The 24,622-nt window shown below is 37.0% G+C and overlaps 2 protein-coding genes and 1 long non-coding RNA gene across 12 annotated transcripts; 1 reads left to right on the forward strand and 2 right to left on the reverse strand.

The window, feature by feature from the left end:
- Nucleotides 1–22,266, forward strand: LOC114478774 (uncharacterized). The gene is made up of 6 exons (XR_003675909.1): nt 1–122; nt 351–547; nt 15,530–15,605; nt 15,740–15,875; nt 18,485–18,645; nt 19,512–22,266. It is a non-coding gene; the product is annotated as an uncharacterized LOC114478774 (long non-coding RNA).
- Nucleotides 4,905–7,755, reverse strand: LOC114478773 (nicotinamide riboside kinase 2-like). 3 transcript variants are annotated; one of them, XM_028472039.1, is made up of 8 exons: nt 7,588–7,755; nt 7,408–7,498; nt 6,199–6,247; nt 5,824–5,992; nt 5,656–5,727; nt 5,459–5,565; nt 5,282–5,367; nt 4,905–5,196 (listed from the first exon to the last, which is right to left on the reverse strand). In XM_028472039.1, exons 1-7 carry the CDS (start codon nt 7,611–7,613, stop codon nt 5,282–5,284), a joined length of 600 nt encoding a protein of 199 aa, XP_028327840.1. In that variant the 5' UTR covers nt 7,614–7,755; the 3' UTR covers nt 4,905–5,196. The 3 variants fall into 3 exon arrangements, with proteins under 3 accessions (XP_028327840.1, XP_028327839.1, XP_028327841.1); XM_028472038.1 differs by having other exon boundaries at nt 4,905–5,199; XM_028472040.1 differs by lacking the exon at nt 6,199–6,247 and having other exon boundaries at nt 4,905–5,199; nt 7,588–7,636.
- LOC114478772 (caytaxin-like) lies at nt 9,350–24,200 on the reverse strand. 8 transcript variants are annotated; one of them, XM_028472030.1, is made up of 14 exons: nt 24,044–24,200; nt 23,578–23,760; nt 21,007–21,110; nt 20,404–20,459; nt 19,499–19,726; nt 18,463–18,621; nt 16,800–16,902; nt 15,719–15,850; nt 15,556–15,642; nt 14,234–14,332; nt 13,291–13,326; nt 13,096–13,143; nt 12,821–12,871; nt 9,350–11,146 (listed from the first exon to the last, which is right to left on the reverse strand). In XM_028472030.1, exons 3-13 carry the CDS (start codon nt 21,081–21,083, stop codon nt 12,835–12,837), a joined length of 1,062 nt encoding a protein of 353 aa, XP_028327831.1. In that variant the 5' UTR covers nt 21,084–21,110; nt 23,578–23,760; nt 24,044–24,200; the 3' UTR covers nt 9,350–11,146; nt 12,821–12,834. The 8 variants fall into 8 exon arrangements, 7 of the variants coding, with proteins under 7 accessions (XP_028327831.1, XP_028327835.1, XP_028327833.1 ...); XR_003675908.1 differs by lacking the exon at nt 24,044–24,200 and having other exon boundaries at nt 13,278–13,326; nt 23,578–23,933; XM_028472034.1 differs by lacking the exon at nt 23,578–23,760 and having other exon boundaries at nt 21,007–21,086.
- Between the last annotated feature and the right edge of the window lie 422 nt (nt 24,201–24,622).

Here is a 24,622-nt window from a genome sequence, read left to right on the forward strand (position 1 = left end):
TCCATCCAAAGTTGAGCACTGCCCTGCACATACTCTGCTCCCTCCTGCATGTTCACATTTATAAGAGCTGCACATCCATAGCACTGGTTTGGCACAAGACTTCTGAGCACAAAATATAGCCAGTAAGTATGAATGTTGAATTACATCTTTCTTGTGTGCCTTACGTGAAAAGAAACAAATCACAACAAATGTTGCCACAAAAAAACTAATCTTTGAGTGTGACGTAGCAATGCTTGGAAATAAAATCGACACTTTGTGGTTGTTTTTCATGGTACACCAACAGCAGATCTCTCCCCGTGTGAAAGACTAATTCTTTTACGCTTTGAATATATCTTATTCCACAAATCTAGGTACCCAGGGCTGCCCACAGCTTTGCTTCTTGTGAGATTTAACGAAGATGATGGTCTTTAAAAGATTTTACTTCAAGAAACTCCCCGTACAAGGAATACACCTGTTTTCTTCCCCTCCTGAGGCCTCACACTGCCAATCTGAGGATTAAAATCATATATCCAGAGCCTTTACTTCTGATCATGGGAATACATTACAGGTGAGATGCTGAAAAATGAAAAGTTTGATTAAACAATGCTTTGAGCAAATCTGCCTTTGTGGGGTGTGTACACTATTAAGATAAAAGGCACAGCACAGTTTTATTAAAATGTAAATTAGAAAAATAAATCGAAGTACTGCGCCCTGTAAGGGGCTTTTTTTTCTTCTCAACTTTCTTTTTTTGTGCCACCCATGTTGCTTAACTTTGGTTAACATTTGCTGTCGGACAAATCTGATGTTCTCCAGTTTCAGCTCTGAAGCACGAGCTGTTTCTATTTTCTTCACTCACGTGACATATCAGCTAAGGAGCGTCTAATAAGTGACTCCCTGCTTGACTCAAAAGTGTACAGTTCTCAACATAAGATTTAATCATTTTGTCTTCACTTCAGACAAAGGAGAAATAAAGTGAGTCACTGACTACATTACCTCTTGTACATGTAGTTACGTAAAGTACAGTTATAGGGCTTTTTATTCCAGATTTGTTTCCTCTCGGGGTAAAATAAACCCATTAGTTTTACACTTTATATGCATTTCTTCAGTAACTATGACACAGAGTGAAAATACAGCCATTATCTTACATATTGCAATAGCTGTCTTGAACATGTGAATTGTTTTCACCGTTTTGACCTATATTCAAAAACAATGCATGATGTTGATGATGAGTTACTTTGACTCTACTGATTATTGTTATGGTTAGTAAACTCATCTGGAGTTTTGTTGTCGGAGATAGTATTATGTGGCTCTAGTCTTTTTAGGAAGCTTCCATGCTTTCCTCCAACAGTCAAGGTATAGACTTTATAAATATTTTATAGAAAGATGAGGACATGTCCCTCTAGCCTACACTCAGCTTAAAAATGGGTTTGGTTTGAAAAGTTTTTTCTAATTTCTATTTAGTCTCTGAAAAACAGCATGCTTTCACACCGGCCCGGAACCATTTTTAAAATATCGTTAAAGTGACACGCCTCAATCATAGATCTGGAAGCAAAAAGATGTGATGCTTCATGCTTCATCAACTGGTCTTAACCATTAGGGACTCACATCTTTACAACAGATTCATACAATATTCTTATAATATTCTATACTTTTGTTCTTCGTGATTCTAACCTGAAGTGTGAATAAAATATTTCTGTGTGTAAATATGCATTTTTTTAAAATTATTATTTTCTTGAGACATTTCGGCTTAACTTTGTTCTGCTTCTTCAGAAACTCCTGCCATTCTTTACTGGTAATTATTGGCACATACAGGTTTGAAATACACTGATGAAAAGACAGGGGGGAATCCTATTCCTATCTTAACACAATATAGTACATGTGTTCCCAATGTGTTCATGGAAGAAATCCATTGGTTTTGAATCACTGAGTCAGAGAATGACATGATAAATGATCTGTACACACTTGTTCCTCTTGCCAGTTTAAAGTCTATAGTCTCTGGGACTTTTCTAGTGTGTGCTTGAATTCCAGATATTTATCCTAATAAATCAGAGAAAGCTATGGCTGAACGATTTGCTGCTGTTCTCGGTTGTTTCACCTCCACATCTCACACTGACATATGTACCTCAGTGTTTTTACACTGTGAGTAAGTAACGAAATATCAATAATTCCAAATGACTTACCTATGCTTCAAACATATACTACACACTCAATGAGTATATATACTTTGTACTTCAGTTGACAAGATGTTGTCATTTGAAGCTTGATTGTATGCCAAACTTGACTTTGACAACAATTTTTAACATTAGCTAGCGCAACATGTTCCTTGTTTATGTGCTTGGTGGAATAAAGTCAAGTGTTGCTTTGGAATTGTTTCAGTACTTTGCGTGTGTCGTTTTTGATGTGGGCTGCTGTTTGCACTCCAACCATTTACTCAGTGGCATAACCACGATTGTTCACATGCCTCTGGGGTCATCAGTCGCCAACACAGGGGCCTGCAAAGCATGACAGCCTCCAGCAAACCTAAAAATGGACACCCACTGGCTGTACATGTAGGGGTTGTCATGGTGGCCAGTGACGTGGAAGCATACGCCAGACCACAAGGCTGTCAGCCCACCGGGCTGTGCTGCCCCTGACTCAGACCAGGAGTGTGTGTGTGTGTGTGTGTATCTTTCAACACAGCGGGTACTTGGTCTATATATAAAATAAGAGAGCAGCTATAGTCCAGGTCAAGCAGTGGAATGATAAGACTCACAGAGATGTGACACAAGATCCGCTCCCTCTCACACTATTTGTGACTTTGGGACAGAGCGAGGGTAGTGCTTTTCTTTCCCCCTCAGAGAAATAGTGAATGTTGATTTAAATCCAACACAAACTATGTCCTGACACAAACTCAGAGGAGGCAGCCTTAAAACTATTGAAAAATAAATAAAAACTTTGATTATAAGCGATGACGTGTGTAAACACTAAGGTTATTAAAGTGTTTTAAGTTGTTTTGTGTTTTAAGTTTCATTTCACTTATAAACTATTTTATCACACTTATAACCAATTATGGTGAAGTGTACTTTGCAATATTAGTTACAGAGTATTTGGCAGTTATAAAGTCAGTGTTGGGTCACAAGTGAAAGGTGACGTTCAGAGCTCACATTGACATGAAACGAAAAAGATATCACATGTTGAAACTAAAGTTGGCCAATCCAAAATGACACCATGTTTAGGGGTAAAAGTTATTTTAAAAAGTCACACTCAGTTATTTACTATAGGTAGAGCAACACGTGAAGAACAATTATTTTACCTAGTATAAAAATGATGAAACAAAATGGTATCTTTAAGGAAGATATCTTGACTTTTCTTAATAACAACACGTGATAAAGGTCAGAGAGCATCAAAAACACTTAGTAGGACATCTAAAGATCATGATTCTTAGATTAGGGATTTCAACAATGATCAGATTAGTTATAAATTAGGCACAGAAAGGAAATGTTACACTTTGTAATGTCTTTTTAAAACAGGCTTCATTCATTCTGAGGCAAAATGTGGAAAAATGAATCCAAATTTGACCTCTGCCCAAAGTCATTATCAGTTTATTGATTGGAGATACAGTAGAGGAGTGAGACTATAGAGGACAACTTTGGGAAAGTGTTGATAACACTTAGCCTGGCGATAAGCCCCACCCACTTCCTTACTTTTTGTAACCACCTGTATTAAACATTGAATAATACAAGGATGGATTCCAGGCTAGATATCTGTCACTGCTGTAAAATTATTTGTTGGATTTGGGTTTTTAGAGATTTGTTGTTGCCATTTTTATTTAAAACAAGACATTTAACAAAGCATTAAACAACCAACATTTATTTTTACCTTATTAAATGTAAAGAAGTTGTGATGTGCAGTAAAATCATGCCTGAAATGGCTATTATTTCCCTTTTTCTTTAACAATATAAATAGATATTGTTTAGAGTTTATTGCAGTTTAATAATATCTCTTGTCATTATTATCTTGCTGCTTTCTACAGATTCCGATTCAGTTTATTTGCCATTTGTAGTATAAAACCACATTGGAAAATAAGGTGCAAGTGCAATGTCAAACATTGATTCATAAAACATAGAAGACGGTCTTAAAAACAAACAAGACACATAGTTAAATAAGTTAAAAAGGTTACAATAGAGTTTAAAAATTAAATTTGTTAAAATGCATTTAAAAGTTAAAAAATAATAAAGCCTGATCGGAGTGCACTGTTCAAAGACATCACAGCTAGTGGAAAAAACTTTTGCTGTGTTGACATTTCCCACATTTGATGGCGTGATGGGGCCTCCCAGATGGGAAAAGTTCAAACAAGTCCCTAGTGGGTCCTTAGTGATGGCTACTGCCCGAGACAGAAGTCTTGTTTGTAAATGTCCTCAAGGACAGAAAGTTCCACACCTTTTCTTTCCCTGTAGAGTTTCCAAACCACACCGTGATTGCAGAAGTAAGACGACTTTCTATACAACAGCGGTAAAAATGTAAAATAATCTGCTTATTGAGAGTAATTTCTTTCAATTTACGCAGAAAGAAAAGCCGCTGGTGAGACTTTTTCACGACATCAACAATTTTGACCTCAGAACCATTTACAAAAACAGGTACAGGTTTACTTTACTAAAATCAAAGACCAACTCAAAGGTTTTTGAGGTGTTCAGAGTCAAATTGTTTTGCTCACTCCAGGACACAGGATTTTGCACCTCGGTTTTGTAAAAAGAGTCTGGCTCACTATCTATTTGACCTATCTCTTTATAGGAGAAGTCCCTAATGATAGTTTCAGCCTTATTTAGGCCAAATCAATGATCTGTGTCATATACACATGCCAGTGCAATGAAACGTGAAGCTACTATTGCAACATGAGGGTGTGTGTTTGGTGAGTTGAGGTGTGAAAAGAAGACAGGAAAATGAAGCAGATTCAATGATTTCTTTAAGGTTGCGTAAAACAAGTCATTTTACTCCCAGTTGGCTCTTTGACAGACAGTAGATCTGTTACTGGTGTGAAACACCGTGCAGTCCATAGGTTACTTCACTTTTAGAAAAGGTTACACAGGATTATACAAAACACAAGTCTTCTGCCGGTAGATCTTTGCAAGTTACACGATTGACTATTTACAGTCCAGGCAAGAAGGACAGAATTGATGTGACACTTCCACGAGAAATCCTATTTACAAGTCTATACACAAGTCCATTCTTAGGCCCATCCTGCTGGAGAGAAGAAACATGTCTGTCATTCACAATAAAGTGTTTGGTCATCAGAGAACTTTCATTTAAATAAGTATTTATTTACCTATAAGTTGTTCAACATTAAGTCCTGGACACTTTCACAAACTTTGCTGTAGATTTCTTCTTTTGATGTCATCCCGTCGAGATACTCTGTTCAGAAAAGACAAAATAAAAGTCAACACAAGGTTTCAACTTCATATCACATGCATTTAATTTGGCAGAGCAGAGATTTACCACCAACCTATTCTGTCACAGTTGTCCTCCATTTGTTTTCTGTGTCTTAAGTACATGGGCCACACATGGCCATCGAACAGGCCGGGGGGATCAGGGACTGTGTATGTCCTTGTACTGCGCATACAGAAATAGATAGTTTTCCTTTGATCACACTCGGAAACTCTCACAAGAAGTTAGTTCGGGTTAATCTTGGAGCTATGTTACCTTCTTCTTCTTTTGCACTCCTCGTAAGGAATGGAAATGTAGAAACATTTGTCGTAGATGTCAAGAAGAGGCCTGTGAATGAAAACCCCAAGCTCAGATTAACAAAAAGTTCAGAGGCCACGAAGCCCTTGGCTTGTATTTTAACGTCTCTATAGAAACGAGACGCACTTGTAGTTGTAGATGAGGAACCCTTCCACGATAAGAATATGGATTCCTTCATCTCCCGAGTCAGTCTCAGACAATGGGCTAATGCCGTGCGAGCGAGCAAACTTGACTGGGTTCTCATGCCAGCCTTTGACAGTGTTGACCATAGCCTCCATGTCCAGGGCGCTGATCACTGATACACAACAGGAAAAGGGGAAAGAAAAACAGAGCGACAATCATTACACATGAAACCAACGGTCCTCACCAATGTGCTTTAACACACATTAGTCGTGGCTTGTGAATGTCTAAGCATTCACAGAAAATTTGATAATTTATCACAATGTGCAGGAAAGAAAAAGTACATTACTGCAGGGTTTCCTATGCGAAATCCATTCTTACCATCCCACTGTCTAAAGCCGTCCTCCCCGACTTCTATTTGATCGGGTTTCTGAAATAACAGTCACCAATAAAACATTGCTGCAACCAAGTAATCAGTCGGAGCTGATCACACCTGGACAGGACAAGTGAAGGACTCGTCTCCACCAAAAGTGAATGCACGGCGATATGGTTAAGGTTATATTTAGTTCCCTACGGTTTTACCTGCTTTTTCCTTTTTTTAAAATACCTAGCACTAAAAAAAAAAAAGGCAATCGCAATAGCTTCTGTGTTAGGAGTGTGACGATATCTCGTTACGTCGATATATCACGATAAATTTTTTCTGCTTTTTCACTGAAATGTGCAGGTACGTCTTCACAGAAATGTTATCACTGTTTGTTGAAGGAACCAATATATTGTTTACTGGAATAATGCATTATAATGGTGTCACTGGTAAGAAAGACCCTATTTTTTGTTTACAGAAAGCACTATTGGAGATACTTATTCATTTACATTGGTATGTTGACAGAAATGTTGCACTAAAATAGTGTCACTGTTCATAGGACACTTTTTCAATTTATTGTCTTTCAGAGATATAAAATAAAAACTATTTTTTCACTCAATCTTTTTTTTTCTTTCTTGTTATGTCATAGATTATCGTAGGTTGATTACTGACCGATATATCGATAATCGCCGTATCATGAGGTAATTGTCATCGTGAGCTTTGTATCGCGTATCGTATCGCATCGTGAGGTACCCAGAGGTTCCCACCCCTATTCTGTATAAGCTTCTTCTTTCATTCTGTCTTCAAACCAAAGCTAAAGGTCTTTAACAGTCAGTCTTTTCTCATCAGCTCTGTACGCAGAAAAAAAAAGGTTGTTTTCGTTATTATTATCATTGTTCCATAATGACGAAAGAGATTGAAGTTTTTAGAAAATCTTAGTGCGTATCTTAACACAATTGACCTAAGTCTGACTTTCAGTGGGGACGCTCAGCCCGTTCATTGGCTGTCCAGGACACAATCAGCCAGATCCATTACTAGGCTACTGCGATGATAGGACATCTGTATGTCAGACTGACGGGTATTTCTTTAGCACATTAACTGAGCAAATAAAAAATATTTTATATATGATATTTGGAACATTAGCTGCTACTACTACAACATATTGACTGCAGCTATTAGGGAAATATACTCTGAGCTTTTTTATAGGTGAATACTTTATCTCATCTTACCTTGAAAAAGTCATCCTGATGCACAACACAACAGTTTGGTAATGTCTTTAGTAGTCTATTTGTCAAAGTGGTCTTCCCACCGTTGGTCACGCTGAAAGAAATACAACAGAATTTTGAGTTAGACGTCCAGTTCACGTACACATTTTACAAAACATATGAGCCAAAATAAAAAAGACTTACCCTCCAATTCCTATGATGAATTTCATTTTCTTATTTGTTTTTGGATTGGTCACTGATGGAAGTAAGTAAAAGCAGGGAACGCAGTCAAAGCAAACAGCCTGTATGAAATCCCTTTCTTTCTCCTCTGCCACAGATGTTCCCCCCTTTTACTACTTCATTGATAGACAATCTCTCTGCCCCATATATAAAGGACTTCTCTGTGGGCGTCTTGGCTTCACAAACCAATCACAGCTTTGTCCTACAGCCAATGAAGCACCACGTCACACCCCACCGCACCAATTGGATGAGTGGGCTTGAGGCCCTTAAAGTTACTTGAGAATAGATCCTAAATTCCACACCTGCTGTCGGGGGATCGGCAAACAGCCGCCTGCCAAAAGCATTACAGAGCTAACAAACTAAGATAAAGGAAGCAACAGAGGACACTGTAACATGTGTGACCTATAGAGTTTCACAAAGCTTGACCTCGTAAACGTGAGATATAATCTGGTGGTGCGGAAAATAACCACAGTCTGTAATCAGCTGGAGATGAAGAGTTTAAAAAAAAAAAAAAAGCTATTGGAAATGCAAAGTTGGGATTTAAATGTAAGGATAAAGAGTGAAATATAAATCTTTTTTATTATTACACTATCACTAATATATTCTCTGTCTATCCTGTGTGCCCTTGCAGATGTGTGCACTGTGTGTTGTCCTATTTGGTGTATTTTTATTTATTAATTTTTTTTTTTCAGTGGGAAATTTTCCATGTTTAAACACCTTTAAGTGAGTATAAATCAGCAGCTCTATATTTATCCATCTGTGTCTGCCTGCTGCGTCACACATATTTCTGATGCAACCATCTGAAGTGAGTAACAGCCAACCACGTGAGCCAGTACGCCAGTGCTCTGATTAAGAACTATATATATATATATATATATATATTCATTATTCATACACACTTCTATGAAGTTAATAATTTGCTGCGTTAATCAAATTTTACAGCCAAAATTCACCGGAGGAGTGAATTTCTTTGTACAGTATTTGAACGTGTACCTTGACAGGCCTTGTGTCTCTGACTGTAGGTGTAAAGGAGACTTTGGACTTCATCTATTTAAGTGCTTGGTTTCATGTTTTAGTGCCAGGACAGTAGAAATATAATACTGGAAGGAAAATGTTTTCTGGTATTTGTATTTTGCTACATTCCAATGTTGGTTAAAAGGAAATTGTTTATATTGACAGACTTCAAAACAGTCCCCGATAGACTTTGATTTATTAATCAACTTATGTGGAATATCTGAAGAATTGTGTTAAAAATAACTCAGAATCAGGCCATGTTAGACATCTTTACATAACCTGTCACAGTTTGTCTTTCCACGTCAGCTTTCTTCACTGAGTGTAACTTCACAGAGCCCGGCCTCGGTCTGTAACCCACTTAATCCATTAAATAATGAGTCAACAGAAATGATCTAATCTCATGCATCAGCAAAGGCAGCTGTCGATATTCAAGTTGAGAGAATTGGGGTGAATTTATTTATTTTTTCTTTTTAATTTCACGTGTTGTTGGTGTTTTTCACACATAGAAAAAAACATTAAATAAAGTACAATATAACTAAGGTGATTCAATGGCAATGAAGCTCAGAGCAACAGTACTTTTAATGTATCGTAATGAACAACAATCAATAACTTGTCATTTATTTTTAACAACAACTTATATCTGAATAACAGAGAGAAATGAATTAATAGCTGTGATAAGTAAAGAATGACGACAAGGTCTTGTTTTCCCCGCTTTATTTTTTTTAGTTTTTCATTACAAACAATGGCACAATTTCATAACATTTTAGCAATTATTTTGACACTCCTAAAATATACTTTATTTCAATAATGTAGCCTTTCCATCAATTTTTTATTTATTTATTTATTTATTTATTTTTTAACGAAAACACTTTTGAATCGACATAAACAAGCATGCCACCAGCTTATCAAACTTTGGAAAAAAAATGTTTGCATCAGCATAACATTGAGCATAAGTTCAAGAACAAAAAACAACAATATTGCACCATTCCTTTTTCATTTAGTACCCATAATGCTGAACACTGCAAATCGTTCACATGTGCAAACTCATTATATTTTTCCCAATAATTATATATACATATTTTTAGTCTCATGAAAATATTTACCCTATGTGTTTCATGTCATGTAATATTAGGCTGTAGCCAGTGTTGATTTTGTTGACATTTTTGTCGTAGCTTTTGTCGACTAAATTACAAATAAAAAAGATACTTGTTAACAATAACTGTATAAAAATAAAAAAAAAATTTCGCCGCCAACTAATAACAACTAAACTATAATTTTGTCACATGGGAAGAAATCCAATCAGAACTCATGTGATCACGTGCTCTTACAAATTGATCACATCAAATCTATTTGTGTGTGTTTACAAACATCAATATCCTCTCATATTAGGCTGATCAATGCTAACTGAATTTTTCTTTATGAAGAAATATAGTCTTTATACGACTATGCGTGCAGCAGATTTAGTCAGCTACAAGCTTAAAAAACTAGACTATAACTGAAATGGTGCTGATGTCTAAATTTGGACAAAAACTAAGTTGCATTTTAGTCTAAAGACAATGGCTGTGTTTGAAATATCATACTAACGTACTACTCATACTAAATCTGATGTCAAAATGAGTATATAGTGCAGTGTTAGATAGTATGCAAAGATTAAGTATGCAAGATAAACCCGGATGTAAACTATATCAGGACATTTTTTAAGTATGCACGGAGGGCACACTAAACATACTCAACCGCCCCATGATGCGTTGAGTGTGGAACGTAAAACCATCCTGAGACCAGCTTCAAGCTAAAAATCAAACATCCCCCTTTCAAAACAAAAGCATCTCTTCTTGTTTTCCATTAGTTTTTAACCCTTTTGTAAAAAGGGCTCTTGTTTTGAAGATAACCGCAAGTTTTGTCAGTAGCACAATGTCGGGTCTCCGAAAATCTCCAAAAATGTCAGCATTACATGTGTTTCTGCGAGTTTTATGGATCAAATGACCACCTGTTGATATTGTTCTCGGTCACTTTCTCACTGAAAATGCTTTCAGAACTTTCAAAGGTGGCGAATCAATGGAGATATTTAGCCTCAGTGTGCTTCAGGTTGTTGTCGTTGTAGGTTAGAAATGCATCTTAGGAAACTTCAAAGTATATATATTCTGATTCCCCTAACATACTTATAGTATATAGTAGACAGTATATACTGTACTCATTGAGTTTGTAGTGCATAGTACGAAGTATGCCATTTTGAACACAGCCTATGACTAAAACTAAATCAAAATTTGCTGTCAAAATGAACACTGGCTGTAGCTAAAGCTCAAGCTGACATGCAAGAAGCAGGTTAGCCTTAAGATGTGACACTTTGGTTAAAAACATTACGCTTGAAAAAGTTATCACGCCGTATTGACATAGGAAACACATGAAGGGATGATTGTCTTTCACTGAAAAACACCCCTTTAGGGGAGCATTTACTGTCCATGAAGTGTGTGTTGCTGGTTCTCATCTGAATGATCTTCACTGGAGGGTTCTGCAAGACAAAAGCAGTCAAGTTCTCTCATTCCCTCAGCCACATTATCAGTGTATAAATATAGTCTTTAATTTGTGTAAGCAAACATGCACTAAATCTAAACTAAACCCAACACGACTCGTATCAGGTTTGTCTAATGCTTCCTCTGCTGGCACTTAACCAGGAAGACGGAGCATGTGTCCATTCCTGGGACGTCTGCCAGTCCTAAGGCCGATGACTCCTTTGATATATGGAACAGTCAGCAGCCTCAGGGAAAGGCCAGCTTTCTAAAATAACCCTCCCTCTCCGATTCTACCCTGTCTCCACTCATCACCGTGGGTATTTCCCCCAGATTTCATGACAGCCGCCGCAGCACAGATCAATTTGCATGTCCCTCGTTTGTATACCACTCATTACAAAATAGCTGATTTAAACGTTCTAGGGCCAGTTTAAGGAAAGAAGCAGCTGTGCTTTTATGTAACACTCCTTATCGAGTACAACGTACATGTCGAGGTTTCTAGCAAAGTAACTGTAACATGACTTGACACAAATGAAACTGGATGAGAAAGCTGTTCATCAGCTGTACGGGATGTAGAAAAAATGTGTCAAAAGGTAAGAGCCAGAATACTCTTAAAGATGTTCAGTGGTGACACTGAACTAATGAGGTGTCGATTGTAAAGTTGCACATGTAACTTTTTGCAACATTTAGCAACAAACCACGTTTAAAAAACATGTGTGAATTGTTTTTAACATTTCCTTTGACCAGATTTACAGCAATATTTGTGAAATTTGTGATATTTCTTTTCTCGTAAAAATATAATGTCAATGTTAAATCTAAATCTAAATGTTAAATATCATATCTAAATGGTAAATATAAATCTAAATGTTAAATCTAAATCTAAATCCTAAACCTAAATGTTAAGTGCTAAATATAAATGTCACAAGTACCAAAATTAAAGTTAATTCCGGTGAATTTGCATATTAGCTAAATATTTAGTTTCACTTGTGACATTTAGATTTAACATTTAGATTTAGATTTAGTATTTAGATAATTATAATGTCAATGTTAAATATAAATATAAATCTACATGTTAAATGTTGAATATAAATCGAAATGTTAAATCGAAATCTAATGTTAAATCTAAATCTAATGTTAAATCTAAATCGAAATGTTAAATATTAAATCTAAATGTCACAAGTACTAAAATTAAAGCTAATTCTGGTGAATTTGCATATTAGTTGAATTTTTAATTTCACCTGTGTCATTTATATTTTATATTTATATTTATATTTAACATTTAAATACAATTTTAGTTTTATCTTTAACATTTAGATGTAGATTTAATATTTGACATTTAGATTTAGATTAAACATTCACATTTCACATTCACATTATATTTTTACAAGTATAAATCTGGCCAAAAGTAACAAAATAAATTCACATACATTTTTGAATTGTGGTTTGTTGCTAATAACTGAAAGCAGTCAGAAAGGCAGTGGAGGCTAACTGACGGACTGCTGAAAGACCCTCATACATCCCCCCACTGACTGTACCGTGTCTCTGTTTTAACACAAATGAATATTTGTGTGAGAAGAGAACATTTTTTCCTGCATGTCAGATTACTTTGCCTCATTGGGGTTGATATTACAAGGGGGAGATGAGTGAGGGGCTGTTGAAGTAATGAGAGCTCTTACCATTAAGTCAAACGTCAACGTCGACCAATCTCTGAGATCACTGAATTTGGTCTAGAAACAACAGAATAAAAGAAAAGCCAAATGCAAACGTGAATTTTTGTATTTCAGTAAAATGTTTGGTACTTGGCAAAAATTGCTCTAACTCATAATGTATTTAGTATTGGTTTAAAATTAATTGTATTCTAAGTAATTTATGTAATTAAGTTTTTTTTTCTATAGCAAACTGATCTGATCTTTGTGCAAGACACATGACACGAACTGTAAAGTGAGGTCACCTTTCTTTAGGATGTGCTGAGTTGACGTGTGGCTGCTCTCGCGCAAGTCTGCCAATAATAGAGAAAGATTATCTACATTAAAATATGAGGACTGCAGATCAAATTAGCCTTTTTTTGGCTATTTTGATCATATTTTATGATGTGCTCTGTCCCTTTCAAAAGTCATATAGGGAAAATATCACCTCATATCCTCACCTTTCTCTCTGCGCGGTGATCTTCTCACCATCATATCTTAGAAATAAAAGAAAAATACATTTTTAAAAACGACTTTAACTGCATTTTATTCTATGCATTTACTGGTACTCAAAAGTAAAAAATAAAGTGTTGGTGTTAGATTTTGAGTTTCAATAGTGACATTCAACAATGTGACTTGTTTTTTTAGAGAAATCTATTTGCTTTCATCATTTAACAACTCATTTGGTTCAATAATAACCAACAACGACAACAACAACGACAATAAAAACAACAAAAACACAACACTGAGGATACATTTTGTGTAAGTACAGACAAAACTAAATTGCAGTGTAAATGAGGCACAGGCAACTGGCGGCCTGGGGCCCAAATGCTACCCTCAGTGTAATTTGGTGCGGCCCCCAAAACAAAATTTGTAATTTGTGAAGTTGGAAGTTATAATAAGCACAAAATGATGCACAAAACTCCAGAATCACAGAAAACGACAGCAAAATGCACAAAACGTCAAGAAAAGTACAAAAAGTAACAACAAAACCACAAAAAAAAAATTCATAAAACACACAAAATGACTACAAAAACAACAACATATACAAAATGACTATGAAGACACATGAAATTACACAAAATGACAACAAGAACAGAAAAAATAAAACAAAAGCAAACACAAAGACTTGGAAAAACATACAAAAAGACCACAAATATGTGCCATATTGATGAGAAAAATCTAGAAAATGAATTTTAAATTGTGTGTGTTTCAAGCTTGTATTAATGCACAGATTGCTCATTCTTCTAAATGCTGACATGGACGTTGATGATGTGGCCCTCGGATCAGACAAATACATTTTTGTGGCCCCCTCTGTGACAGATGTGGCCCATGTCTATGTCTAGTGTGGAACTTGATGTGTGTAGTGTGCCACAGTGCCTCCTGGTGGCTGAAAGTACTTACTGCAGCACACACTCTGGTATCTGCACATGTTCCATTGGGATTATCTGGCTGAGTTCATCCAGGCTTTGAACGTAGCGGATCTTATCCAAGAACTTCACACTGCATAAAACACGAAAGAACATGCAAAACTCAACCAAACATTACTTCCATGAGATTTGTAGCTCAAACTCAGTCACGATATAGGAAATAATGAGTATGGTGTGTGTGTGTGTGTGTGTGTGTGTGTGTGTGTGTGTGTGTGTGTCAGAAACTCAGCTCTCGTTCTGATTAATACATTATTGAATTTAATTATGCAGGTGTGTTTTTCCTGCACTTTCTGCACAGGCAGAAACCTCAGTCCCACAGTGACCTAATATCATAGCTGTCCCCGCTCAGATTGTGCATTTCAATTTATAGTTACATAAATATTTGGAAATCTGTGAATCTTCTTTAATGTAATTTTTCATTTTTTTTCATCTGTAAAATAAAGAAGAAGAGCTGCCAATTTACAATTCTGTGTGTACAATTCTGGGCTTTTTTTTCTACTGCATATGATTTTTGGTTGTTGTTGATTAAATGTGTTTGTCGATGATTTTGAATGTTTTCACTAATGATTTTAAATGTTTAAATTTTTTTTTGGATTTTTTTTAATATTCTTGTTGATTTTAAGCTGTTGAATGTTTTTTGTTGCACTTTTTGGACCATGTAAAGCACATTGAGTGGACTTGCGTATCAATGAAACGCACTATACAAATAAATATGCCTCACCTTGCCTTGTAGCATCAAAATGAGCGAAAACATACTACTACAGTGCTTTTTTAAATTTGGGGTCGTGAACCCATGTGGGGTCACCTGGAATTTAAATGGTGTCGCCTGAAATGTCTAGTAATTGATAAAAATAAAAATAAAAAAATTTAAACCTAAATTCTTTAAATCTTAACTGAATTCTATACTTTCACTTTCTGAAATATAAATCTGTTTCAAATAAAAGGCACTAAAAAACAAATTCTAGAAAAAAAAAAAAGTGTCTTTGGGGTCTCCAGAAATGTTTGATATCAAAATTGGGTCACGGTCCAAAAAATATTGGAACCACTGCACTACTAGTTACCACTGGCCTATTTTGCTTTGATTCAATGTTGTTCAGTGTTTTTTTTATTGTCGTGTTTTTTTGTTGTTGTTTTTTTATCAGTTCCTAGTGCTTTTAAAAATAAATACTGCCAAGTATGTCCATAAGTCAGATCTAAATATAGCATTTATTGTGTATATGCAGACGTCGCTGTGTTTCTCATATTTGTTCATATGTGTGCTTTCAACCAGGGACATATGATGTGTGTATGTCTAACCTGATGAAAGGTCTTGAGATGGCCAGGACGGTCCTGATGAACCATGTTGGGTGAGCAATGATGAGACACTTCAGATTCTTCCTCAGTCTGCAGTTTAGACGTTCAGTTCAGTTATTCATTGTTTTAAACTCCCATCATCATTGTTATGTAATTTTTTTCTTACTTTCTGTCAATCATCTGGTAGCACCGCTTTAACCAGCTGATCCCTGGCATCCTTCTGCGAGGCGTGGCCCCGTTCAGGTAGATAATCATGTAATCCTCAGCAACCAGCAGCTCCAGGCTGCTCACCACATACCTGACACAAGGAGAGACAGACACAGGTGAGCAATGCATGGAAGACATCAAGAACTCCAGATCCAGGCTTGAGGTCAATTACATATTTCCATTACAATTATGTTTTCAATTGTAGCTCAATTAGGATTCTATGGTGGTCAGCATTTTTTTCCAGTTACTATTAAACATTCTGCCCCTGTAAGTCATTTACAATTACATTGTCAATTACTAAAGTTCAATTACAATTAACCATGATTACTGAGCCTTTGATAAATAACCCGATAAAATGTAACCTTCCTCTTGTGTTAGCTTTCTGTTTGCATCTCTTATGATAACGGGTCAGTTTTGACCCATTTCTTAAATCAGCTGTAAAATACACTAAAAAATATTATGTACCATCCCAATTTGTTTTTCATCTCTTGGTTGAAGTATGAAAATATTGGTTTTCACATTTTTGGTGTGGGCGTCTGAGGCTTTTTTGTGTCAGTATTGCCCTAGATTTGAAATTTTTTTAAATGTTGGGGAAAACTTGAGATTAAAAATGATTTCATTTTATTATATGATTATTAACTACATATTTGTAAGTTATAGAACTGTAACATGATTCCCCATTATTATTTTTTTTTTTGCTTAACTGAATTGTAATCGACAGTTTTTAATTTCCGAATTTCCATGCCAAATACAATTACAGAGCCGACCATCTGAACTCAATTACAATATATGATTAAAACAGGAAAAAAAAAATCAATTACACTTTCAATTATGATTACATCATAAATGAAATGAATGATCAATTACACAATTACAATTATAATTGACCCCATCCCCCACCTGATCACTTGACTGTGAGTGTGTGATCTCTTTGATTCATCTTGTTGTGAGTTTCAAAAAGAAAAGTACATTTTGATGTGCCGAGCGGTGAAAAAAAGGAGTCGATCCTAACAAAGCCAAGAGCTGTGACAAACTCTTACAGAAAGAGATTCTCCATGATGTAGGTGTAGTCATCACTGCTGCTGTCAGGGAGGTAGCACGCTGCAAACACAATGATGGCGTTCAAACCCTCACCATAATATCCTGAGAGAGAGAGAGAGAGAGAGAGAGAGAGAGAGAGAGAGAGAGAGAGAGAGAGAGAGAGAGTCACTAAAGGCAGGGAGTGTTTTATTAGAGCTTTGACACATAAAAAACAAAACGAGGAAACTACAACCACAATCTATCCCATCATGCAACATGGATCTATTTATTCTCAGCATATTTATTATTATGACATGACACCTGTCATTAGCATTAAAAAGGTGTCATGAAGCCTCTCATTAAGTGTTGTTTGTTACACTGACTCTTCGTTACCCTAACCCCTAACCTTAACCCTATGTAACCCTAACCTCAACCATAACCCTACCTCACCCTAACCCCTAACCATAACCCTATGTAACCCTAACCTCAACCATAACCCTACCTCACCCTAACCCCTAACCTTAACCCTATGTAACCCTAACCTCAACCATAACCCTACCTCACCCTAACCCCTAACCATAACCCTATGTAACCCTAACCTCAACCATAACCCTACCTCACCCTAACCCCTAACCTTAACCCTATGTAACCCTAACCTCAACCATAACGCTACCTCACGCTAACCCCTAACCTTAACCCTATGTAACCCTAACCTCAACCATAACCCTACCTCACCCTAACCCCTAACCTTAACCCTATGTAACCCTAACCTCAACCATAACCCTACCTCACCCTAACCCCTAACCATAACCCTATGTAACCCTAACCTCAACCATAACCCTACCTCACCCTAACCCCTAACCTTAACCCTATGTAACCCTAACCTCAACCATAACGCTACCTCACGCTAACCCCTAACCTTAACCCTATGTAACCCTAACCTCAACCATAACCCTACCTCACCCTAACCCCTAACCATAACCCTAACTCTAATTCTAACCCTAACCCCACAAGATCCCTCCACCTAGCCCAAAAAATGCCAACACAGCTCCAAAGCTGTCATAATTTAGTGAATGACACTTAATGACAGTCTTCATGACACCTTGTTCATGCTAATGACAGCATAATGTCAGCCTTATGTATAAAACTTCAAGTAAAGTGTTACTAAAGTTTCTCATCATCATTTACTATAAAATCAAAGGATTTCAAATCAATACTAAGATTTAAATCAAGAAAAAATATCAGACGAAGGATTCAATCAAAATGAGGGTTATAAGAGTAATGCAAGTTATTATTTTTGGACACAGTCCACAATTTCAGAAGTTTTTGGTCACAATGCGAAAATAAAAAAAGGCTCAGGTTTAGATTAAGACTAGAATGAAACTCCTAAACTCAAACTTCATCAGCAAAATCAAGTTAAAGCTAGAACATGTCAGGTAAAGCTAGAGTAAGCAGAGACTGTAGCATAGAAAGACATAAGAGATGTATTAGTGATATAAAGATGTGACAGCAATAAACATTAAATGTTTATCAAAAAAGTAAATATATATATATATATATATATAAGTTTAAAGTATAATACCAAAGTAATTTTTTTTAAATTGAATTCTTTAATGATTTTAAAATGATGCACATGATGACATTTTATGAGTCAAACCAATAGAAATGAAGCCTCTCACTGACCCCCATGTGTGACCACCCTCAGGTACGGCCTGATGATCTGCATATCAATTCTTTGTTCCTGGTCACCGATGATCACTGTTCGCCACAGACGACCAGAAGCATCTCTCTCCTCTTCACCATCACCGGGGAAACGCTTGGCGGAGGCCACAGGCGTGTCATCTGAGCCACGATGGAAGACAGAAGGTACTCATCAGATTCATCAAATTACATATTGAGTTGTATTTTATAATATACCAGAGACGTGGAATACTTTTTACAAGTTTGGAGAAAAACTAAAAACTTATTTGGAGTTGAAATAATTGACTGAGGGTTATAACTTGTTGACTTTTAGTCGTGCTATAGGATGATGTAATACAGTTAATGGATCTGAAAGCTCAGGAGAGAGTCAACGGCTGTGTTTGAAATCACATACTACACACACTCAATGAGTAAATACTGTCTACTATATACTATTAGTATGATTAGGATGATGACCGTTCCCTTTGACGTATGCTTCCAACTTTCCCAAGATGCATTTCAAACCAAACAACAAAAACCAGGAGCACACTGAGGCTAAATATCTCCGTCCTTTCACTACTTCATTTTAAGCGAGAAAGTGAACAAGTAGAATATCAACATGTGTATATCATGTGGTCATTTGATCCATAAAACTCACGGAAAACACATTTTCATTTTCAGAGTCCCGCCATTGTAATAAACTTCAAAACATGAGCTCTATTAACAAAAGGGTTAAAAACAAATGGAAGATAAGAAGAGATGTTTCAGTTTTAAAAAGGGAATATTTGCCTTTTAGCCTTAAGCCGGTCCCAGCATGATTTTACGTTCCGCTTGCAATGCATCATGGGGAGGTTGAGTATGACTAGTGTGCCACTGCCTACCGGCCAAACTTTAAAAATGTCCCAATATAGTATACATCCGGGTATTTCTCGCATACTCAATCTATTCATACTATCTATATATAAGCGCACCTCTTACTAATTTTGAGTTCAGACTTAGTATGAGTAGCAATTTCAAACACAGTCAACATCCGTCTGACCTTCCCATTCCAGCTCATTTCCATTGTTGATGAACTCCAGTGAGTCGGTTTCATCAGGGGTTGCGATGTCATCAACGTTGATGTCCAGGTCGTCGGGCGTTTCCAGGAGGTCGTCAGAGAGAACGGAGCCTTCGCTCTGATCTAGAGACAGGTTCATGTCTGGAGCCACCAAGGTGCGCCGCTTGTGCTGAGACATGGATTCTCCAACTTTTAAAGTTGTGGGAGGATCTAAAGTGAAAAAAGGAGACACAATGCCAGGAAATGACTTTAATCTTTTGGATTAAAAGTATGTATTGAATCCTGGTTTTCATCAATGCCGAAGAAGGCTAAGCTAAAGAACCCTGTCCATCTGCATATAGTCAATTGTTACTGGAGCCTATTCCAGCTAACTCAGGACAAAACCTTAATAGTACAATATAACAAATCTAAGTCAGAGAAGAGCACATAATTATGAGATACACAAAAGAATACAGTGAGTGAAGATGGTTTGGAAGATAAACTGTAATTGTTTCCGATGATCCATCAGATCTATCACTCTCCCGATAAAGTTTATACATCATTTTGAGTAGCAGAATTCTAAACTCGACAACAGAGATTAGTATATATATCCACACATATTTTGAGGTTTCTGCTGCCGTTAGGTACAAAAGAACATTGCAAGACCTTCAACATTGCACTATTGATTGCTTTTTCCTGAAGCAATCAATATGCTGTATTGGTAAAAGAAATGCTCTTATAAGTGCAGGTGAAGCTAAAAATGAGTGATGTGTCATTATGTTGAAAATGTACATGTATTTTCCTTGGCAAAGGCTGTCATTTGAGCAACATATGCATGGTTGTGGGTTGGTTGTCTTTGGAAATGTACGATGTGAATGTCATAAGCGACTTGTGTAATAGTTACTTACTGCTTCTGTTGTCAGTTAGACCACACGAACCAGCTTCTCCATCCTCTGGTAGTGGTCTGCAAAAAAAACAAAAAAAAAAACAAGAAAACTCAGTTCATTTAGTTTGGTTTTCCCTTTTTATATGATTTTGGGCTTCATTGTTCTTTCAACTTCATGTATTACATTATTTGGGGAATTGGTTTTGGGGGCCTCACAAAATTAAAATGAGGGCCGCATGTGGACACCCGGGCCAACAGTTGCCCATGTCTGGTTAAAATGGGAGTAACAATCAGACGATAGAGTCATAATCAAAGGGAAAGGATTTTAAAGTAATGAAATAAAACATGTACAGTAGGCGGCGACATGCACCTATTCAAGTTGGTTGGAACGCGCCGATAACCAAGAAAGAAGAAGAGGATAGAGTCATACAGCTGGAGCTTTTACAATATTTCATTCAGTTTACTTTCTTAATATGACCTTGTAGTAAGTGCATCAGGAAAAGCACAGACTTCATGACAGACTTCCCATTAAATCCTGACATGTTTGTCAAAGTCTGATCTTAATTCAGATCATCTACATTCACACAGACACACACCATCTTTCTGTTACATACAAAAGTCTTACCTGGGAAAGTCCTCATCCTGCCACTCATCCTTCATCTCCATGCTGTCCATGTGTGATGTAGGGTCTGCTGTCCCCATCCTCTGAATGAGGATGGGAGAATATCACTGTCAATGTCAGAGAGGTGAAAACCTCATTAATACTTTTGGTTGTGAGCAAACGAGATGAAATCCTGTCTGAACAGACCCTAGAGTTCACTCAGAGCTGCAATAAAAAAAACTGTCTGTACTGCTTTAAACAAACTAAGATCCTCCTCCTCTTCAGCCCAGGGAAAGAGAGGAAAATAAACCAAAGCATTACTCATGCTGTACATTACCTCAGGGCACTTCACATGTTCTTTGGTAAAAACAGATTACGAACTGAGCTATCATGTCGCACAAAGCAGAATCTGAAGTATTTCACTACTTTTTACGAACTCGTTGCCTTTCTTTTTGGCCTCCCTTGTCACGTTTGAGTCATTCCCTTAACCCTTACAATCACAATTTGATCGAGGACATACAGCAAACGTTTTTGTCTGGGTAAGAGCGTCCTTTTCACATCATGTTCCCAGTCAGAGTTCATGCTGAGGCCCACTCTGTAGTCCATTTGTGCACTGGGATGGCACTGATGTGCTGTAGTGGAGCCATATGGAGGCTAAAAGGCACAGGCCCTCGCAGCCACATGCTGCTCGTGTCAATGTGTTGTGATTGGATTCCATATGATCATTAAACACGTTTGTTTTTTTACACTGCCTGGCCCTTGACCAATGGAAATACTTCTTGTTCACTGTATTTCAGAGCCTTCTGGCTACATCCCAGTACTCGTGGCCATGCTGTGTTCTAACAGTATCTGAGCCTGTGTGTGTTGGTGTCTGCACTCAGCTGTTCACACAGTCCACGGCTGAATGATGGGAACATGATGTTGCATCAGCACGTGCTCTGTGGGGATTTACATCCAGATGGCAGCTTTTATCTACCAATAGCAATGCTGTGAGAGACAACTAAAAGCCCAAAGTGATCAGAAATAAACAACTGTTGGTCTCAAATGTATTCTATCAGGCATGTAAACCAATTTAAGGGTTCAATACATTTTACTCTACTGATATACACACTCCCTGATGTAAATATTTAATTTGGTCCAATTTGGGTTAATTTGACCTAATTTGGTTTACTTAGATGGAATTGAAGCTAATTTGGTATAATCCAGACCAACTTGGTTTATTTAATATATTAACTTGAATGTTTGGTTTTGCTTTAGTTAAAAAATAAAGATGTATTGAGAGTTTGCCATGGTCTTGTCTCCCTTTCTTGTTGTTGTGACCTTTCAAGCCGAGTCATGATGACAATATACACAATCACACATTCAACAAAAGCCCAAACAGCTCTTAATTGTGTAAATTACCAAATAATTCAGGTGTAGATAGCTCAGATCTACCAAATTAATTAAAAAGCAAAAATATTTGCATTTTACGCAAATTATCAAAAGAGCGCTCAATATTTTCTAAAATCCTGCAATTTTTCAAAAGCAATGCTACAGAATCTCCCTAAATTACAGATAGATTTGTCTCAAAATGAAGACATTTTCAAGTGGACATATGTCTGTTCTCATTGGACTGATATTTGTCATTTATTGTAAAAATATTGTCGGTGTCTTATAAAATGTTTATATCAGTTACACATGGAAGTGCAAACTTTGTCACATTAATGTTAAAATTGATTGTTTTTTTTACCTAAAATCTGCGGCTCATTTGATTAGCCCCCGAACTAAAATGAGTTTGACACCTTACGCCATGGAAGATTCCATTACATTTTTGAGGGGATCCGGATCGATATACTGATTATTTCTCATCATTAGAGAAATTGTCAAATTATGATAGATCATGGTACCATGATCAGAAGAACTGATCCAGATAACTGTGAGCAGAAAGGATAGTTAGTGTTTGTCATAGGTTTTTGCTCTCTGAGTTCTCTTGTTCTGATTACAAGGTAGACTTTTAATATGACTTTTAATCGATGTAACTGCTAGCGTTACCCAAACCCTAACCCTTCATTACCCTAACACGCTACCTAACCCCACTAGATCCCTCCACCTGACAAAAAAAATGCCAACATAGCTCCAAAGGTGTCATTATTTAGCAAACAACACTTAAGCCTTCATGACACCTTGTTAATGCAAATGATGGATAATCACAGAGTAATGTCAGCCTTGTGTATAAAACTTCTATTAAAGTGTTGCCAAAAATCGTTATATTTGCATTGGAGGATAACATGTTACACGTACCTGGAGCAGCACCCACAAAAAGTGGAGCTGGTGTCAAATTAAGAAACACTGCGTGCCATTGAATGCAGCCAGAAATTAATCCATCTTATTTCAGATGCAGAGAAAACAATAATACTCAGCAAACATGCACATACGCAGACCCACACAGTCTGAGATGAGAATGTTCAAATAAATGAGAAGAACAGAGGCTTCCCTGTTCTGTTCTAAGCTTCATGCCTCACATTTGTCCTCAGTGCCTCACAGCAGTGACATCTTAAATGAAAGCTCTTCATTTAGTTGAAACCACATATTGTGTCGCCTACAAGCAGTACTTACAAAAATACTTCTGTATGGCAGTTTTGGAAATCCTTTTTTTTTTTGGCTGTTTTCTTTGCTTCCTCCTTTTGAAAACTCCAGAATGAGTCACTGTTTACATCTGCTGCAGGTATAGCACCACAGTGAGCTTAGGAAGCTGCACTGAGGATGCTAATGGAGGATGAGAGAAAAATCTGTGTCCTCCTGTGGATGGAGAGAACGATGAGTTGAGATTCATCGTATAGGAAATCAGAGTCTTGCCAGCTCGATCGGCGTTCCTCTTCCTGTCACATCCTCCTCAGCTGAGTTTTGGACCAAAGATAACCCTCCCCCTGTGCTTCATCTCCCACCTTATCCCTGCTGAACCCCTCCTCCCTCCACCAACACTAATGCCACCACCACCCCAGGCTCTAATCCTGCTGTGATGATGTCAGCCTGATGGGAGCCATAGCTGTGTGATGATGGTTATGTAATCAAATGTGCCTACCTTATTCTCGATTCTTTTAGGCTAGTCAAAGTCCGTATCTCCACACACTCATTTTACATTTATCACTGGTGGATATTTCCACATTCCTGCAATCACAAAAATGTCATTCTCTTTCAGTTGTTTCCTGGCAACAACATCAACCTCCTCCTCCTCCTCCTCCTCCTCTCTCTCTCTCTCTCTCTCTCATATTTTCTCATACATTGTACAAACCTCTCTTGCCCTGCAATGAAACCCCTCCTCCATATGGATTCTCCTACTTTTCTACTGTTTGCTGGCTGTGACACTCTCATCACTCCTTCATAATCTGATCACCTCACAGCTGCTAAACGTACATCAGCATCACACTGATGTCACATATAAAAAGCAGCCACAGGTTCCCTTTCTTTTAATCTTGCTTCATATTCTGATGATCATATTGTGTTTGTACAATAATAATTTAGTTCTTCTTTAGTTCATGCCACTTTATACAAACTAAACATTAACTGCAGTATAAGTTTATGGTGTATGTATATTGCAGTAACGGGAACTGCAGTAACGGCTACTGCGGTAACAGTGTATTTGTGTTGCAGTAACAGTGTA

Source organism: Gouania willdenowi, chromosome 17 (assembly GCF_900634775.1).
Source record: "Gouania willdenowi chromosome 17, fGouWil2.1, whole genome shotgun sequence".
NCBI lineage: Eukaryota > Metazoa > Chordata > Actinopteri > Blenniiformes > Gobiesocidae > Gouania > Gouania willdenowi.